Source organism: Nomascus leucogenys, chromosome 4 (assembly GCF_006542625.1).
Source record: "Nomascus leucogenys isolate Asia chromosome 4, Asia_NLE_v1, whole genome shotgun sequence".
NCBI lineage: Eukaryota > Metazoa > Chordata > Mammalia > Primates > Hylobatidae > Nomascus > Nomascus leucogenys.
This window is the reverse complement of record NC_044384.1, coordinates 58,998,245-59,019,303: the sequence shown is the minus strand read 5'-3', so window position 1 is coordinate 59,019,303 and position 21,059 is coordinate 58,998,245. Positions and strand designations below refer to the sequence as shown.

The window sequence follows — 21,059 nt, the reverse complement described above, 5'->3', positions numbered from 1 at the left end:
TTTATTTATTTATTGAGACAGTCTCTCTCTGTCACCCGGGCTGGAGTGCAGTGGCACAATCACAGCTCACTGCAGCCTCAACTTTCTGGGCTCCGGCAATCCTCCCACCTCAGCCTCCCAAGTAGCTGAGACCACAGGTGCATGCCACCACACCTTGCTACTTTTTTGTATTTTGGTAGAAACAGGGTTTTGCCATGTTACCCACAGCTGGTCTTGAGCTACCTAAGTGACCACTGGCCTTGGCCTCCCAAAGTGCTGAGATAACAGGCGTGAGCCACTGCGCCTGGCCTAAACATTTAAAATTGTCCCATCATAAAGTAGGGATATTAATACCTATAGTTGGTAATACCTTGTAAAATTGAGAATATGATACTTTTTGTAAAGGTGAAAGTTACGTTTTAACCTTGAAACATCTTAATTTCAAGGTCTTGAGGTAATAATGTAGTGGAAACATTTTTTTTTCTTTTATAGTTTTGACCTTCTTTATGCCTACTCTTAGATGGCCCCTCTTGTGATTAACTGACATATTTTGAATGAGAATTAGGCCTGAGCAGAGTTAGCAAATGTGTTGCACATAGCACAGAACTTACATCAACCACAACTAATGACACCTTGGCCAAGAGTGAGTAAATCTAAGAAACATCCATTCAGGCTGGGCACGGTGGCTCAAGCCTATAATCTCAGCACTTTGGGAGGCTGAGGTGGGTGGATCACGAGGTCAGGAGTTCGAGACCAGCCTGGCCAACATGGTGAAACCTCATCTCTACTAAAAATACAAAAATTAGCTGGGCATAGTGGCAGGCGCCTGTAATCCCAGCTACTCGGGAGGCTGAGGCACGAGAACTGCTTGAACCTGGGAGGTGGAGGTTGTAATGAGCCAAGATTGCACCACTGCACTCCAGACTGGCAACAAGAGCAAGACTCCACCTCAAAACAAAACAAAACAAACCAGAAACATCCATTCAGCCTAAGTAGAAGGAAGATCCAAAATATTTCCTTTTACCCAGCTGGGCCCATATTACATTTCTGCCACGTTATCTGGTTGTAGACTTTATTTATTTATTTATTTAGACGGAGCCTCGCTCTGTCGCCCAGGATGGAGTGCAGTGGCATGATCTCGGCTCACTGCAAGCTCCGCCTTGTGGGTTCACGCCATTCTTCTGCCTCAGCCTCCCGAGTAGCTGGGACTACAGGTGCCTGCCACCATGCCTGGCTAATTTTGTTTTTGTATTTTTAGTAAAAATGGGGTTTCACCATGTTATCCAGGGTGGTATCAATCTCCTGACCTGGTGATCTGCCCGCCTCGGCCTCCCAAAGTGCTGGGATTACAGGCGTGAGCCACTGCGCCCGGCCAGTTGTAGACTTTCTTAAACAACTAGTCTAAGTGAATGTTAGATTCTACACTCACAGTTATCCAGGCAAATGAACTACTTAATTCAATTTAATAGCCAAACCATCCTACATGGTACAAGAAACCAATTTATAGGATTAACATATAAGTGTCACTTTATTCACAATCTTTGAATTATACAATTTATTTCTAAGCATTTATATTTTTCCCTTGAATCTCCAACATCTCAAATACTTTATGGGAAACAGGATAGCTTGGGAGAAAGTATCATATCTTAATTCTCATAAGACAATTCATTAACATTTGGCAAAAGAAAGGAGATATTTAATCTCTTTGTATGGTAGACTTTCAATATGTAAAGTGGAATTAATGTTATTCTTTTCCTACCTCACAAAAATCTGAGTTACATATACTTTGGAGATAATCCATTAGAAAACACAGCTAACTGTTAATAACAGTTATGAAGGAATTGGTGGGGTGGGGTGGGGTTTAGGAAGTGCAGACTGACTTTCTACTAGAATATTCTTTGCATTTAATTTATTGCAATAAGCATAGATCTTGTCCAGAAAAAACACTAAAAGCATAAAAGATTTGGCAGTAAATATATCTAGGCCATTGAGCATGGCTTTAATATACATACTATCCAACCAGAAATTGATTTGAACAGTAAACATTATAAAAACAAAGAATAATTGTGATTAAGATTTCCAAGTGTCAAGGGGAACATCACACTCCGGGGACTGTTGTGGGGTGGGGGGAGGGGGGAGGGACAGCATTAGGAGATATACCTAATGCTAAATGACGAGCTAATGGGTGCAGCAAACCAACATGGCACATGGATACATATGTAACAAACCTGCACATTGTGCACATGTACCCTAAAACCTAAAGTATAAAAAAAAAAAAAAAAAAAAAGATTTCCAAGTGTCAGGCCAGGCACGGTGGCCTACACCTGTAATGAGAGTAAAACTGCTTGAGGCTAGGAGTTAGAGACCACCCTGGGCAACATAATCGCATCAGATTGTCATTATATGACTATTTATTAACCTAATGATCAACTTTAAAAATCATTTGTTTATTAAAAAAAATTTCCGTTTATTTAGGTCTTTTTAAACTTCTCCAAATGTCTTACAATTTTCTTGGTGGAAGTCTTATACATCTTTCAGTAGATTGTTTTTAAATTTATATGGGAATGCAGCCAGGCGCGGTGGCTCATGCCTGTAATCCCAGAACTTTGGGAGGCCAAGGCGGGTGGATCACCTGAGGTCAGTAGTTCAAGACCAGGCTGGCCAACATGGTGAAACCCCGTCTCTACTAAAAATACAAAAATTAGCTGGGTATGGTTGGTGGGCACCTATAATCCCAGCTACTCGGGAGGCTGAGGCAGGAGGATCGCTTGAACCTGGGAGGCGGAGGTTGCAGTGAGCTGAGATCGGGCCACTGCACTCCAGCCTGGGCAACAAGAGAGAAACTTCATTTAAAAAAAAAAAAAAAATTATATGGAAATGCAAAAGGCCAAGAATAGCCAAGCCAATTTGGAGGGATTACAAAGTTGGACTTCTACTACAGATATAAAATCTTATTATAAAGCTACAGTAATTAAAAGTATGATATTGGCAAGGATACAGAAATACACCAATGGATTGTTCACCTGAATTACGATGCAGGAAAGAAGTCTTTTCAATGAATACTGCAGTATCAACTGAATATCCATATAGGAGGAAGCCAAAAAAATACTTCTTGATCTCTACCTCACAAATGAATTCCAGATTGATTGTAGAACTGTGAAAGTTAACTATGAATTACAAACTCAAGTAACTATGAGTTTGTCATTTAAGTTCTTTTACTTTTTTTACTTTAAATGAAGGGTGAATAGGTTAATTTAAGCTGAAACCCCAAATGACATGTGATCAGAGTGAACCTGTGAATAATGACAGTGGCTATGTTTTCTATGTAGCCCAAAGCTGGAGTCCCTGATCTCAGAGAAGCTTAAAGGTGTGGGTGCATGGGCTAACTCAATGCTGAACCTTCATTCCACACTCCTAGTGTGTCCTCCTGTAACAAATTAGAGAGAAAGCTAGAAGCTGTATTTCTCAGAACTTCTGGCAGCTAGGGGTCTGGATGTGATTTAATTTTGGCCAAGCAGATGCACCTAGAGAAGGCAGGCGTGAGATGCAGGCTGTGCTAAATGCCAGCAAGCAGGGTCATGGAAGTGCCTTTTCTGAGGCAGTGTGCAGACATGAGGTTCTTAAGTGGCAAGAGGAATGGTACAAAACATCTAACTGGAGGTAGATTGTATCAAGCCTGACAAGTGTTGCAGAGAACCAGCAGTGGTAGTGTGGATTCCTGATTATGGCACTATCTGGACCCTCTCAATATTGGTATACTTGGGAGTGAGTGGTTTCCTGAACTTAGAAGAGGAAGCAGCTCTCCTGGTTGACCTGGTTCTGTAATGTGGCATTAGGAGTGATTCCTCAAAGCTCTCTCAGTTCTCAACAATTCTAAGTTCAGATTAGTATGTCATTTAAAAAGTCTCTTGCTTAAACTAATTAGAATTAACTGTGTTCTCTACAACTGGACCTTAAAATATTAGGTAATGGTGATGAGTCTGTGAAGGTAGTAAGGACACTGTCAGGAACTGTGCTGAGATTTTATCCTATTTGCCTGCTGCCAGTCACAGTTTCATGGATCCTGACAAAAGAGATGAGACCCCTGGGTCAGAGTCGGATGACTTCATTCACAGCACAGCAAAAGCAGCATGAGTTTCATGTTCCATCAGTTCCCTTTGCCCTCCAAGTCCCATGTGGGCAATGCAGAGTGGCCCAGGTGGGTGCTGAGCACACAGTGGGTTTGCATCATAGGTGGGAGACGTTATCTTTATTATACTGGACAGTAAAAGAACCCGACATCTTCTCAAGGGAGACACTCTATCTTCCAAGGCTGTTCACTACATAAATATCCTTGGAAAAGATAGTCAAAAGAAAGGTTGTCAGAGCCTCTGCTTCCCTGATGTGCAGAAATGCAAGAGACCCATGGAGGATTGTTTTCCAACACACTTTAGCCAGCTTTTCATGTGAACTATTCCCACTCTTGTTTTAGAGCCCAAGACCACGTTTTATCTTTTAAAAATATACTTTAATCTAACCATGGAATTTCACAAACATTTATATACAATCAGAGACTAATTTGCAGTATGTTTTCCATTCATTTCAGCCATGAGAAAACACATTGCAGTCAAAATTAAAGATATCCATCCATAAATTACTTTTATTTCTCATTAAATGAGCACAGAGTCATTAGTATATTAATAACAGATATGTTTATTATTACATATCCATCAGTGCGGCTTTCAATACCACTTGAAACATGCATATCATCCTAGAGACGATCAGTTTTCCAGTGCTTCTTATCTGATACACATTACTGCAAAGCCATTATAAATTACTGAGGAGGTATTTGGTTAAAAAAATAAACAATAAATCATACTGTCCATATGAATCAACTCTTGTTACTGGACAAGAGTTTAACAGTATTTATCTGGTAATTCCTATGTTAACTGGAAAACATCATGGATGTATTGCCATATTTCCTTTTTATATTGGTGCAACCTTCTACATTTTTTGCAGAGTTTTATAAAGTCATTATTGTAGCAGGTAGTTTGATGCAAAGATTGTACTCAATTTATGAAAGTCCAACAAACCTCTAAATATTTTAAATTAAACCAATTATCAATGAAAAACTCACTGACACACATAATTTTTTGAAAATACATTTTTTGAAATTTCTATACTTACTCATGGCAGTAAAATAATTATCTCAAATTAAGGCACTAAAAGGACAATGCAACCCCCATTGAAAGTGTTCTAAGAATAATTTACATTTCAAACAGTGCATACATTTCTTATATGTTTGTTAACTTAATGTCTTTATCATTTAAAACCACAAAGAAATACATTATACAATTATAGAAATGATGTACCCCACAAAATGCTTTTAAACTTGGTTCTTTTGTACAGTTAGTTTCCTAATGTCTCTAGTAGTAAAATAACTCGATATGGCTTGGCAAAAATGCATAGATTAAATGTAATTTTTTTTGTCCTCTCCCATTCCCCAAACTTGCTGAAACATATACAGTATTTTGTAAAGCATAATGAAAGATATTTAATTTCTCCATCAAGTCCACCATGGGCAATCAACAGTAAGGCTTTTAAATTCTACAGTGAGGGCACTGAAGTTCAAGTGATATCACTGCTTTCTTAAAATAGTTTTGTATAGTCTTGCAAGAGCACAAAAACTTAAGTCATTAAAAAAAAAAAAAAAAAAACTTCAGTTTGTCTCATTTTGAGATATTTTCTTTACTCCTTCCATGAGCTGATCTTGATAGTGATGGCCGTTCCACTTGAAAGTGAAAGTCCCTTCCTCTTACTCATATGAGGAAAACTCTGTTCTATCACGACTGACAGGCATTTTCTTATAAATCCAAAAAGGCAGCACCTTTTAAAAAAAATATATCTACCTAAGCTTTCCCCCAACTGTACTTGCATTACATAGTAATAATTAATCTAATCTACCTGTAGGCAAACCCGCGATAAAAAAAACCCTCAGTGTGTTGTGCCAAAGCAAGGACAGAATAACAGCAATCTTAACCCTGAAGCCTGTGATATTTGTGTCAAAGAAACAGCCTGTCTGCTCTGCATGGTTAAAGAAGCCTGGTTTATCAGGTAGCATCCCATACGATTCCACAAGGCACTCAGTCACATGGTTAACTGTTGGGGGGGGGAAAAACTAATTTAAGAAATGTACTCAGTTTAAAAATACAAGCAACAAACATTAGGAGGAAAGGTAAATATACATTATCTTTACATACAATAATTAACAATTACACAAAATTTGGGAAACAAGGATTAGGAAAAATATACTTAGTATTCTCTCCTCTTTGTTTCTACACATTTTCTTACTCAGCTATCATCCCATTTCAAATCATTTTAAATCCAGTTTACACCCTATGCTCAGGAGAAGGCTGACATAGCATTCTACAGAATTAAGTTAGCAGTGAGGTGATAATACCTGGCACAGTATGGTGGCTGAGAAAGAAAAGGATATAAGTCATTTCAAAGAATTAGGCCTGGTTACTGACAATAGAGAATGAACAAAAGGGATGAATTCAAGATGGCTTTAAGCCTGCTTGGAAGATGTGGGTGACAATGGCAGCGAGGCAAATCAGTGTTAGGTCTCAGCTTCTAGATTCGAGTGGCCCTATTAATCTAGGGAGTACACTCTAGGGAAGGTGGTATGTGGTAGAATAGAAGCTTTGGAATTGGACAGAAATGGTTTCCAATCCATTGGCTGTGTGATTGAGCAAACTGCTTAATTTCTCTGAGCCTTATTTACTAATGTGTAAAATGAGAACTTAATGAGATGAGATTTCATAATTTCTCTCCAAGAAAGAGTTAACTGCCAGGTGCGGTGGCTCATGCCTGTAATCCCAGCACTTTGGGAGGCCCAGGAAGGTGCATCACCTGAGGTCAGGAGTTCAAGACCAGCCTGGCCAACATGTTGAAACTCCATCTCTACTAAAAATACAAAAATTAGCAGGGCGTGGTGGCGTGTGCCTGTAATCCCAGCTACTCAGAGGCTGAGGTGGGAGAATAGCTTGAACCTGGAAGGCAGAGGTTGCAGTGAGCTGAGATTGCACCACTGCACTCTGGCCTGGGTGACAGAGTGAGACTCTGTCTCAAAATGAATGAATGAATGGTTATGCCTTATAATTGTTTATCATGGCATAAAAGATATTTTTGGAAAAAAGTCCATCAAAAATAGTTAAACAGCCAGGCATGGTGGCTCACGCCTGTAATTCCAGCACTTTGGGAGGCTGGGGCAGGCAGATTACTTGAGGTCAGGAGTTTGAGACCAGCCTGGCCAAAATGATGAAACCCTCTCTCTACTAAAAATACAAAAATTAGCCAGGCGTGGTGGCATGCGTCTGTAATCCCTGCTACTTGGGAGGCTGAGGCTGGAGAATTGCTTGAACTTGGGAGGTGAAGGTTGCAGTGAGCTGAGATAGCGCCGCCACTGCACTCCAGCCTGGGTGACAGAGTGAGACTCTGTCTCAAAAAACAAAAAAAAGTCGGGGATAAGTTCATGTCCTTTGAAGGGACATGGATGAAGCTGGAAACCATCATTCTCAGCAAACTAACACAGGAATAGAAAACCAAACACCGCAGGTTCTCACTCATAAGTGGGAGTTGAACAATGAGAAAACATGGACACAGGGAGGGGAACGTCACACACCAGGGCCTGCCGGTGGGTGGGGGGCTAGGGGAGGGATAGCATTAGGAGAAATACCTAATGTAGATGATGGGTTGATGGGTGCAGCAAACCACCATGGCACGTGTATACCTATGTAACAAACCTGCATGTTCTGCACATATATCCCAGAACTTAAAGTATAATAATTAAAAAAACATAGTCACTGATAATACCAAATAATTTTGTATGTTGGGATAGTATGGGAAGTTAACAAAAAAGGGAAAAACAATTTTGGTTTTTGTAGAAAAAACTATGCCAACACAGTTAAAAAATAGAAAAGATGATTAAAAGTTTTATATGAATTTCTGCATTAAAAAATTAACAAGTTAGTTAAAGCATTAAGGGCTAGAACTATGCCATGTACAGCAACTTATGACAATAAAATTATACACAGAACTAAATAAATATTACATGTATTATTATTAAACTCTAACAAGAATAAGTTAAACTAATTTATAAAGTCACTGCAATTCACATACAAAGACCTAAAAATGATGCCCTCTGTGATGAAAAGCACAATTAGATTTCTGATTTTAATAGATGTTATCCAATCATTTTCACATTATTAAAAATGTTAGCATTTCAAATCCTTACCTAGTTTTTCCAGATGTATTTTTGACCACTTTCCGGAAAGACTGATTTGCAGTGGATCTTGTAGAAAGCGTTCGAGGGGAAGCACGAACAAAACCAGATGGTGGATTCTTAGGGATTTTCTTTACTAAATGATTTACCCATTTTTTTTGTTCATCCTGAGAACATGCTAACAGCAGCATATCTCTTGCTGATGTTACATCATAACTTACTATGTTAAGGAGGAAAAAAAAAGCATAATTAAAGCCATATAGTTTTTTAAAATCCAACCTATCAAATGCATAGCTTTTCAAGTTCTTAAGGTTTTAAAAGTTTTAATATGCTCAATTAAGCATGAACAATATCTCATTCTCAAGTTAAATAAGGCTGAAATTAAAAAAAAAATTAGTCAAATTAATAAAGTAAAATCAGAAATATAAACAAAATGTAAAACAAATAAATGTACTTAAAGAACCTAGGTTTCTTATCTGAAAATAGCTATGGTCTGTATTCTTTCCCTCAAGCTACCTCTGCAAAACTAGAAGATATTCTGTCTATGATACAGCGTGCATGCTGATCCAGGCAGTGAATGCCAGACAAAAAGAAGAGGAAAAACTCAAGGGAGGAATAAAGTGGAACTCACTTGTTGCTCTTCTCTCCAACTTGGAATAATTTCTTAGCGGCATGTTTGTTTTTGTTTGTTTACAAGGGGGTGATTCTCTTTAAAAACACTGTTGGCCGGGTGTGCAATGGCTCACACCTGTAATCCCAGCACTTTGGGAGGCCGAGGTGGGTGGATCACCTGATGTCAGGAGTTCGAAACCAGCCTGGACAACATGGTGAAACTCCATCTCTACTAAAAATACAAAATTAGCCGGGTGTGGTGGCACACGCCTACAGTCCCAGCTACTCAGGAGGCTGAGATAGGAGAATCACTTGAACCTGGGAGGCAGAGGCTGCAGTGAGCTGAGATCACGCCACTGCACTCCAGCCTGGGCGAGACAGAGTGAGAATCCATCTCAATCAATCAATCAATAAAAATAAATAAAAACATTTTTAAAAGCTAAATCTATAAATAGCTGCACATTGCCCAACCAGTGTCAAAATATTACTTTTTATAATCTCTTTTCAACTTGGTATAGAAATCACTACACCTAAGTTAGTTCATTGAGACTTAAAACTAAATTTGTTATAAGTTGTAACAATAATTACCATGCCTTACCTTTACATGGACAAATTAAGTCCTCTTTCTTATCTAAGTGATCTCTGTGGCACTTAACATGGCATCTTCGACACTCCAGGGCAGGGGGTGGTTTAAAAACATGCCAGAGAGGTTTGGCACAGGCATCACAATTGGCAGGAAAGTGGTAGAGTGTAGGAATAAACTCATGGCCTTTGTGATTTTGGAAATTAGTTTTTTCAGCTTGTTGTACTGGTTCCATCTCTACATCTTTTCTACATTCACCTTCATTTGCATATAGTATCTACATTCAGGAATGGTGAAAAGAAAAGATTTTAAAAATCTTAAGCATTGGTATATTTTACATTTACTTCACAAAAATGCTTAGGACTTAGATTCTTTAAAATTATAACTTCAGATTTTTACCTGGAATATTTTAGGAATTTCTTCAGTTTCAGCTCTATACACATCTCCTTGGGTTACAGGTCTAACGTGAAACAGTTTACTAAAATGAAAATAAATATAGGCCATTTACAAAAACTCATTTATTGTAAGATATTTCACTAAAGAGGACATACAGGTGGTAAATAAGCACATAAAAAGATATTCAACATCATCAGTCATTAGAGAAATGCAAATTAAAACCACAATGAGTGTCACTACACATCTATCAGAGTTAAAAAAAAATAAAAACAGTAGTAACACCAAATGCTGGTGAGAATGCAGAGAGAGTAAATCACTCATATACTGCTGATGGAAACGTAAAATTACAGAGCCACTCTGGAAAAAGAGTATGGCAATTTCTTAGAAAACTAAACATATGCTTACCATATAACCCAGCAAATTGCACTGTTGGGCCTTTAATTTCAAGAAACAAAAATTCATATAACATTTTATATCTATTTAAAAAAACCTGCACATAGATGTTCACAGGAGCTTTATTCATAATAACAAAAACCTAGAAACAACCCAAATAAATGGGTAAGCAAACTGTGATATATCTATACTATGGAATACTACTCAACAAGAAAAAAACAAATTATACTTGGATTGATCTTAAGGGAATTATACTGAATGGGAAAAAAAGCTGATCAGAAAAGACTACACATTATTTGATTCCATTCATATAACACTCTTGAAGAGACAAAATTATGGAGATGGAGAACAGATTAATGTTGCTATGGATTAGGGAGAGGTGGAGGAAGGAAGCTGCCTTTTGACTACAAAAGGAGTAGCACAGGGACGCTTGTGATGAAATTGTTCTGTATTTTGAGTGTGGTGGTGGTCATACAAATCTATACACGTGAGAAAGGCATACAGATTGGGAAGAAAGAAGTAAAACTCTTTATTTGGCGATGACATGATTCTATGCAGTTGTCTCGTGGTATCTGTGGCAGATTGGTCCCTGGACCCCGGAGGACTTTGAAGAGAGAGAGTGAAAGAGAGAGAAAGAGAGAGAAAGAGAGGGAAGGAGGGAAGAGACAGGAAAAAAGAAAAGATAAGAAATGGTGTAGTATTTGTATATAACCTAAGTACACCTTCCTGTATATTTAAAATTGTAGATAATACCTAATACAATGTAAATGGAAATTGTTATTATATTATATTGTTTAGAGAATAATGACAAGAAAACAAATCTGTACATATTAAGTACAGACACAACCACAGTAGGCCTAACTACATTTTCAATCCATGGTTGGATGAATATACAGATGCAGAACCCATGGATACAGAGGGCCGACTGTGTGTAGAAAAGCCCTGTGGAATTGATCCCAAAACCCCACAACCCTATGAAACTGTTAAGTGCAAAGCAAGATTAAATGATTCAAGGTCAACATATAAAAACAAATACTGTTGGAACAACCAGATACCTATGGGGGGGGAAAAAAACCAACCTGACCTACACAACTACTTCTTACCAAACACAGACCACAAAAGGCAGAAAACATTTTAAAAACTGGTACACTGATCCTCATTAAAAGACACCATTAACAAAATCAACAGGTAAGCAACAGATTGGGAAATATTTGCATTACATATTTCTAACATAGGATTCTTATTCAGAATATATATAGAACTCTTAAAAACCAATCTTAAAAACATAAGCAACCCAATTTAAAAATGGGCAGAACACTTGAAAAAACTTAAGAAAAGATACACAAAGGCTAATAATGACATGAAAGATTCTTGGTATTATTAGTTATGAGGAGAATGCAAATTAAAATAACAATGAGATAGCATTTAACATGCACTAGAAAAGCTAAAATCAAAGGTTGATATCACCAAATGTTGGTGAGGATGTGGAGCAACTGAACTCATACTGTTGGTGAATATAAAATAGTGTGACATAATAATTTTTGAGAATTGTTTGGTAGATTTTTAAAAAGTTAAACACAGATCTACTTTATAACCCAGGATTCCACTCCTAGGTATTTACCCATGAGAAATGAAAACATAAGTTAAAAAAAGGAATGCTCATAAGTCTTATTTACGATAGCCCCAAATTGGAAGCAACCCAAATGTCAATCAACACAAAAATGGATAAACAAATTCACGCAATGTTATACTATTCAGCAATACAAAGAACAATCAATACATACACCACCACAGGTGCAGGCTGAGTGAAAGATGCTAGGCACAAAAGTGTACATTACTGTTTAATTCCATTTATATGAAGTTCTAGAACCGGCAAAACTAATCTTGGCAACAGAAATCAGATCATGGGAAGAGGCACGAGTGAGCTTTCTTTTTCTTTTTTTTCTTTTTTGAGATGGAGTCTGGCTGTCACCTGGGCTGGAGTGCAGTGGCACAATCTTGGCTCACTGCAACCTCCGCCTCCCAGGTTCAAGCAATTCTCCTGCCTCAGCCTCCCGAGTAGCTGGGATTACAGACACCTGCCACCACGCCCAGCTGATTTTTTGTATTTTTAGTAGAGACAAGGTTTCACCATGTTGGCCAGACTGGTCTCGAATGAACTCCTGACCTCGTGATCCTCCCACCTCGGCCTCCCAAAGTGCTGGGATTACAGGCGTGAGCCACCACACCTGGCCCAAGTGAGGTTTCTTTATAAATTTTTTTAAAAAATTCTTTTTTTCAGAGACAGGGTCTCGCTATGTCGCCCAGGCTGGTCTCAAATTGAACTGAGGCCAACCGCCCACCTTGGTCTCCCAAAGTGCTGGGATTAGAGGCATAAGCCACTATGCCCAGCCACAAGTGAGTTTTCTAAAGAAATACGATTATTTTTAAATCTTGTATTGAGTGGTGATTATATGAGTGTTTACAACTGTAAAAAGTTACTGAAGAGAACACTTAAGATCCATGAACTTTATTGTGGGAAATTATACCTTAATAAAGAGAGGAAAGAAATCTCTCATCAATCTAAAAAGTATTTAACTCAGTTGAAAGATAGTATCTTTCATACTAGTGTTTATGTATTATTTCACTTAAGCTGATAATTTAAATTTTGACAACTAAAGCTGTTTATTAAAAAAATAGAAAATAAAATATGAGTATTCTCTAGAACTTGCTTAATTCTTTTTACATTCTAACTATAACCAGCTCCACAAATACTTAATTCCAAAGGGATGACAATACTTTATTTTATATATATATTTCTTTTAAAAAGCAGTTACCAGACTTGACTTTGAATATATATTTTGTTGCACATGTTTTGCCTTTTCTCCTACTAGTCGGTAAGCTCCTTAATGATGGAATTTACTCATCTTTATACATACTACATAATCTATGATAATATAAGCAGAAATACTTAAGAAAAGATTTTAGAATGAATACAAGAAAAAATACTATATTATAGGCCTCTTTGACCTATCACTACAAAAGAACAGATATATTTATATTTCCCCTTCATAATGACCAAAGAATCCTACACAGTTGTTCTTTTACATCCACAGGGAATTGATTCCAGGAACTCAAAAATATCAAAGTCCAAGTATGCTCAAGGCTCTTATATAAAATGGTGTAGTATTTGCATATAACCTAGGCACATCTCCTGTATGCTTTAAAATCATCTCTGTATTACTCATAAGACATAATACAGTGTAAATGCGATGTAAACAGTTGTTATACTGTATTTTTTTAGAAATTTGTATTTTTGTTATGTTATTGTAAATTTTCCTTCAAATATGAATATATAAATATATAAATATATATATATAAATATATATATAAATATATATAAATATATATATATAAATATATATATATATATATATATATATATATTTTTTTTTTTTTTTTTTTTTTTTTTTTTGAGACAGAGTTTCGCTCTTGTGGCCCAGGCTGGAGTGCAGTGGCGCAATCTCGGCTCACTGCAACCTCTGCCTCCCAGGTTCAAGCGATTCTCCTGCCTCAGCCTTCTGAGTAGCTGGGACTACAGGCGCCTGCCACCATGCCCAGCTAATTTTTGTATTTTTAGTAGAGATGGGGTTTCACCATGTTGGCCAGGCTGGTCTTGAATTCCTGACCTCAGGTGATCCACCTGCCTCCAGCGTCCAAATGCTGGGGTTACAGGTGTGAGCCACTGCACCTGGCTCTCTTTCAAATATTTTCTATCCACAGTTGTGGATATGGAACCCACTGATACACAGCTGACTATACTTTTTGAAGTGCTCTCTGAACTCAAACTACTAAATACTTGAAATAAAAAATTTGTCTTCCAAATACATGAAATAAGTATATACATTTTTCCTTCTCACATTTTGCTGAAGATTTAATATAATGTCAACATTTATGCTTAAGAAAAACAGAAAAGTAGGTAACAGTGTTGAAGTAACACAAAATATAAAATAAATTTTAAGTCTAAAAATAATTATCAAAAGTTAGCTCTCAACCCCTTTAAAATTCAATCAAAGGCAACTTACTCTATGTCCAATACCATAGATGGATTGGATTGCTCCTTATCTTGTTCATCATTATAGAACAAAATTTTTTTGCTGCTTACCACAACATACTGAAATAAGAAAAAAGGGGGAAGAGTTACAAGAGCAACATTAACTTGGTTTAAAGTGATAAGCATAATATTTGCCACTAATATCTAGATTATATTGTATTAATGTAAAATCAATGCTAGTAAAAAAAAGTAGCTAATATAAGTTCTATGCTCCAAAGTAAAATATAGAACAAAATGCCAGTTAGAAAATAATTAGGTATATGGTACCTGTTTCTTCCAGCCATATCGTTTGATATTTCCTCTATTTGGTACTGAAAGCCAACCTTCAATTCTTGACTCTAGGAGAAAAAGAATATATATATTAGTCAGTCTTAAATTGTAACAAAAGAAAAACTATTAAAAGTTGTCTGACAGCATGCAGCAACAAGCAATTGAACACAACTAAATGAATAAGTGCTATAATTTGCTCTTCCATGCTTCAATCACACAAATCAACTTTAATGGCCATACAAATATTGCAGAAAAAAATTCCAAGCCACTTTTCCCATACAATTGAACATTTAGTACTCAATTACAAAAGTATGAAGTAACAATACCCTTAAGAGCCAGGCAAGACTGGAATGGATTGCAGCTTAAATGGGATATGATGTAGAAGACTTTATCATTTAACATTCATATAAAAATAATCAGCAAAAAAAAGAAAAAAATTATGCAGCAAGTGGAACAAATCAGAGCCATGATTTACACAAGAAAGAGCAAGCAAAAGTATAGAAGTGTCCTATTACTCACAGAAGACAAGAATAGAAGATAAATAAATAAGGAATGCAGGCAGAATCAACTAGATATAAAGAATAAGAGACAAGTATTTTATTTGTTTTCTTAGTACAATATTCTGATTAAGCTTTTTGGTAAAACAACTTCAATTTGAATTTGTAACAATTTCAATAAAATTGTCCAAATTTGGTTGAGGGGAGCACTTAACTCTAGTGCTAAGTTCAATTACAATTCTATTCAAACTAAAGAGTTTTAAAGCCTCTTAAGTTTGTGACATCACAATTTGATAAACAGTAAAAACAACACAGAATCCATTTGGTCTACCACCATTATTTCAACTAGTACGTGCATACCAGGAATTCCTTGACTATTTGATCAAGGCATTTTATAATAATTATTACTATTGTTTAAATATAACTAATGTCTACTAGAAATATCTGGGGGATAAAGACAACTCCATTAGAAATGCTTATTTTAGATCAGGTTGGAAATAAGAAAATCCATTCAATTTAACTATTTTCCATATCTACCTTATATTTGAAACACAAAAGAACAGAAAAATAACCGATTTCAAAGTATGACACTAAAATATGAGATTATACTATCATTCAAATGATAATCCTAAGGGAATATATTGTCCCCCTTCGTATAATTTAAAAGCTGTAAACTCAGTCTTACAGTAACAGTTAACATTTACTGATTTATTGATTTATTGATAAATTTACTATTTGCCACATGCTTTATAATATCTCATATTTAACCTATGTATAAGTCCATGAATACAGGATATTATATTCCTAGGAATTCGGAATAGGTTCTACTGTCATCTTTCACTAACAAAAGAAGGAAACTAAGGCTTAGCAGGGTAAACTGACTTGGGCAAGGCAACTCTATCAGTATCTATCAAAGCTCTATGGTTTCAAACCCCGGCAGTCTAATTTCTGAGCTTACGTTTCTAGAGCACAACACTATTCTGTTCCCAAACAAGCTTTGCAGTTGACTGAATTGTGGGAAATATTTTTTTCCCTTACTCCCACCAGGTACTTAATGTCTCCACACCTTTGCTTGTGTTATTCCTCTTCATATAAATTGTTAAAATGGAGGAAATGATGAGATAACTTTAGTTCAAAATGATCCCTCTCTTCTCCCAACATTTTTTTCCTTCCTTTTTTTTTTTTTTTTTTTGACATGAAGTCTTGTTATGTTGTCCAGGCTGGCCTCGAACTCCTGAGCCTCAGCTTCCTGAGCAGTGGCATGTACCATGGCACCTAGCTTTAATTGCTGCAATTTAGTTCATGAAGTAATTATTTTGTTGCTTAGGTAGTTCCTTGGTAAGTTTTGTGAGAGCAAGGACCATATCTTAACACTTGATTTTATATATCCCATGGCAAATGACACAACGAGGTGGTACTTGACAGATATTGTACCACCTCGTTGGTACAATATCTTTGTTGTTGATTATTTTGTAATTCTGCATTTTTCTGAATTAGCCAACTAAAGTCATCCTTTGTAAATAGTGGTTCCAGTTTAAAAACCAAACGGGCAGTTTTGTACTAAATAGCATGCAGAAGACTGCTGATCACATATTGATCATTCACCAATATTTTATCTTATAAAAGCAAAAAAGTTATTGCCAGAAATTTTCCCATTTGTGTGGTAGTTGCAGCTCTGGTTTTAAAGTGTAGTTTGGAAAACATTAAGATGAACATTAGTGAGAATGAAAAGTAGTCTTAATATCTGATAATATGAAGTTGTTTAGTATTAGTAATTCCTCACCAAAAACAAAGATATAAAAGCCTTTGAATTCTTGACATTTACACAAAATTGTGTATGCCAAAATACCCTACACTTTCACATTATTTCTTTGTGACAATCAATGTCAAAAATATTTATGCTTTCTGGCTCTAGATGTGGGTTAACCTGCCAATTTTCTTTAATATATCTTCAATAAGTTGTTATATGGTATGGCTTTATCTGTCATTTCAGTGTTCCTTAGAAATTTTACATATCAAGGGAATCTTATGAGTCAAATAAGCCAGAATTCTACATTTGCTCATATTTAAATTAAATGAAGAGGGGCAAGGAGAAAATAAATTAAATGAAGAAATCTGGAATGCAAATAAAGGTGTCAAGAATATGTGAAGGTTTTTGCCAATTTACAACAATGTCATAGGAGAAAATTTTAGTTTTTCCATCTGGTGAATTCCCTCAGAGAAGCAACTGAACTAAGGTCAATAATAACAGATAAAAAAATACATACTAGCTTCTCCTGCGTTTCCTTTCCTTACTCCTACCATAGTTGCAAGATAATATACTTACCAGTTTTTAAAATATATAAAGACCTTCTCTAAAATCGGGACTACCTGTAACTTAAGTGGTGATCTGGGGGTATAACGCTGTAAATTCCATCTTTTATATCACAAGCACAGAAAACAGCTTCTCCAGATAACTAAATAAAACTCCCACCAAGAGAACCTCTAAGTCTGGATTATCCTTAATAATATTCTACATATCTACAAAAACAAGTTGGCTCTAAGTTTTATACAATATATTTGTAGAACAATTTTAACTTATAAGAAGTTAGATGTATATATTACTGCAATATCAGCGATTTCTTTACCCAAGTAAGAGACAGTCTAACTATATGTACATCAATACTCGATATAGCGAATTCAAACATTAGAGCTAACTTCTGAAGACTACCTAATTTATTTAGCTATACCACAAACATACTGCTTAAGAAACAGGGCTAGAGAACCATTTCAAAACACTTTAATTAAATTCAAAAGTGATATAAAAAAGAAAATTAAATCAATACTCAACAAGTCAGATACACCAACTTCAAATCACTGTAGATTTGGGCAAGGTCAGAAACATTCATATATTCAAATATTGGGAAACACACCAAGAGATCCACCATTTTCAGGTTTAAGTTACATAACCTAAGGTCAAGCTGGATGGAAAAGGGTATGATACAAATAATCCATAAGAGATAATGAATATTACTGGAGTATCAATACCAAGTTTTCCTAATGCATCATCTATTTCTACATTCTCTTCAGATGTCTCGGTTAACAGTTCCAAAAGAAGGAAAGAGAAAGAATGAGGAAAAGAAACAGTTATCACATTAAAGTTTTTTGTCATCTAGGCAACAGGCATCCATAACCCTAGGGGAAATCTTTATGTTTGTATTGTGTGCTAAGTCACAACCTTCTACAGAACCAAAGAGAGGATAAAGACATAAAAGAATTAAGAGAATGAAGGTGACTTCAAGAACTTCAAAGAGTTATAAGTCAGAGAAGGAGTAACATTTTTTAATAAGGTTTTTAGAATTGAGAATTTTAGAAGGGAGATTTAATATTTAAGCTAGTTAATAACAAAGTGGCCACTGAGGATTCATAGAGGCTGCATTCTAGATGTACCAGATAATTAAATTATAATCTTTATATTGAATGATGAAATCTAAGGGAAATAATAAAAGTTGCAGTGTCAGTTTATCCATCCAACTACTTAAAAAAAAACTGAAAAATGTGACCCATATTTCAAAAAGCCATTATTTTAACTTGCAGTAAACTTAATCTATTCAAAGTCCTCTCCTTTTTAATATGTATATTCATTTACTAATTTTCTAAACTGAAGTAAAAATTAATCATTAGCCATTACCTTCAAGACATTTTTTAGACACTTGAATGATATGTAACTATCTAATATTAAGAATGAATATCAACATTCTTTAACAATTCTTCCTAGATATGACTGCAAAACCTTAACTTTATTTGGCAGGGACCATTTTTGAGCATCTAGTAAATGGTGGATTTAATACAGATTTTCAATTTACTAGCAAAATATCTGACCCACAGAGAGGTAAATAATATTGACAAAGACTATCCATTAATTTCTACTTCCAATATGAAAGTCAAGGTTCGGCACTGTTGAGATTCTATAAAGTCTCAAAATTAAGAACACAGTAATAGGAAAAGAGGTATTAACTGGCCTCATTTTCTAGCAAGGGAGAATGGCCACCAGTACTCCCTGCCCCACTTGGTTTGGACTTTGATAACCTTAAAACAAAATTCCTGAAAGTACACTAATATTCTAAGAAATATACTGAAAATGGAGCTAGTAGAAACATTTAAAAATCTCTTTGCTCAATAAGTCAATTTATTAGGTCGGGATTCTGAAATCTAAATGGATTCCCAGCCTAAGTCTGCCAATGAAGCCAGCTGATGGCACTATGAGCTTAGCCTTTCTGAATCAGCCACAATGGTGGGTAAAATTAATCACTTTCCTCATTAGCAGTCCCACCAGCTCATCTTTCAACTCAAATCTTCTAACTAGCATTCACCAATAATGTGCCCGTTTCTGACATATTTAACCCAATACTAAGAAAACTAAGGTGCATATAAGGCATTATAAATAGTTAAAGGGAAATAGGTGGAATAAAAATAAAATTGGTCAGGATTTCGAATTGACACTAAATAGAGCAAGGTCAGCCAGGCGGGTGGCTCATGCCTGTAATCTCAGCACTTTGGAAGGCCAAGGCAGGCGGACAGCTTGAGCTCAGGTGTTCAAAGCCAGCCTGGGCAATATGGTGAAATCCCATCTCTACAAAAAATTAAAAAAATTAGCTGGGTGTGGTGATGCGCACCTGTAGTCCCAGCTACTCAGGAGGTTGGGGCAGGAGGATCGCTTGAGCCCAGGAGGCAGGATCATGAACCAAGATCGCGCCACTGCACTCTAGTCTGGGCAACAGAGTGAGACTGTTTCATACATACGTACATACATAGAGTAAGAACCCCTATACTAAATAACTCCAGAAGTATCTCAGGGTTAATGAAGTGGGAATCTAACCTACAAATTCAGTTCAACAATTCAAAGAGTGTAGCCAAACACTTCTAAAAGTCATATTCTTAGTGATGATTAAGTCTAACTTTAGAAAGATGTTCAAACAACTACTAAAGCTACAGGTTCTTATTAAATTCAAAGTGATCCTACAATAATGAATCATGGGTACCTGCAAGTTTCTCAAGAGGTAGGCAGTTTCAGAGAGCCAAAAATAGGTAAACAGAGGAGTTCCTTGACCATTAAAATAAGAAATATTTCTTCACTGCCTTTCCATTCCCAGATACCTGATTTTGACCTAGCAAAGCCACACAAGAATGAGGCCAGGGATCACATGGCATACAGAGAGGAGCTGAATTCATTTCCCACTTTGAGTCCCACTTTCTTGACCAAGAAAGATACTATAAAATTTTCTGAGTGACTCATCTAGTTCCTTATATCAAATTCACAATAACAAGTAATATCTGTTAAAACAGAATGCCAATATCAAACATGCTGCTTCATAAATATCTTCCTATTTATGTATTATTCAGAAAATACACTAATTAAAATCTATTTTCAAGTTTATTACCATGTATACAAAACTTCCAAGACTCTGAACTAAGACTCTGTGTATATGTAAATGCATGTTTTAATAATGATAACCTATTCATTTTATTTCTAAATTGAACTTATAGTATGTGTATTTCTCATCTCTGTAAAGTACATAAATATATGATAGTTTACATGACGATTAAACCAAGAATGAGGTTGTGTTTATTTTTAAATTGATTCTCCACTGGGAAAAAGAAGACACAGAAAAAAGTCTCAAATCTTAGCCACTCATTCCTGCCTTTATTTGACACCCCTGGCCTCTTACTGCACTGCCCAACCCATTTTATCTATTTCTCTAAACTTAACAAAGTCTGATTGAAGTTGATCACTACTCCACTAGATAGGGTTCTATATATAGCTGCTGTGGTTCTGATGATAAAGTACAGTTCTTAGTTTTAGCACAAGAATACATAAAATGTTAAAGAGCTATTACTCACAAAAATGTACAACTTTTAAAAAATAGTGAGATGTGTAGTAGCAGCTTTGACTCTCACTGTGGACTTAGGCTGCTCAAAATAGGTTCATAAACC

General features: G+C 36.1%; 1 protein-coding gene across 2 annotated transcripts in view; it reads right to left on the bottom strand.

Annotated features, from left to right (window-relative positions):
* Window positions 1–4,651: 4,651 nt before the first annotated feature.
* The window catches only part of ROCK1 (Rho associated coiled-coil containing protein kinase 1), a 178,305-nt gene continuing 161,897 nt past the window's right edge, over window positions 4,652–21,059 (bottom strand). Inside the window, exons 28-33 of one of the 2 annotated variants that reach the window (XM_030810668.1) lie at window positions 14,587–14,657; window positions 14,291–14,379; window positions 9,837–9,915; window positions 9,453–9,714; window positions 8,255–8,462; window positions 4,652–6,117 (exon numbers count right to left, since the gene is read on the bottom strand). In XM_030810668.1, coding sequence (XP_030666528.1) covers window positions 6,114–6,117; window positions 8,255–8,462; window positions 9,453–9,714; window positions 9,837–9,915; window positions 14,291–14,379; window positions 14,587–14,657 — 713 coding nt within the window. In that variant the 3' untranslated portion in view covers window positions 4,652–6,113. Of the gene's footprint in view, window positions 6,118–8,254; window positions 8,463–9,452; window positions 9,715–9,836; window positions 9,916–14,290; window positions 14,380–14,586; window positions 14,658–15,108; window positions 15,158–21,059 lie in introns of those variants that run through there. The other variant, XR_004029649.1, reaches the window with a different exon arrangement.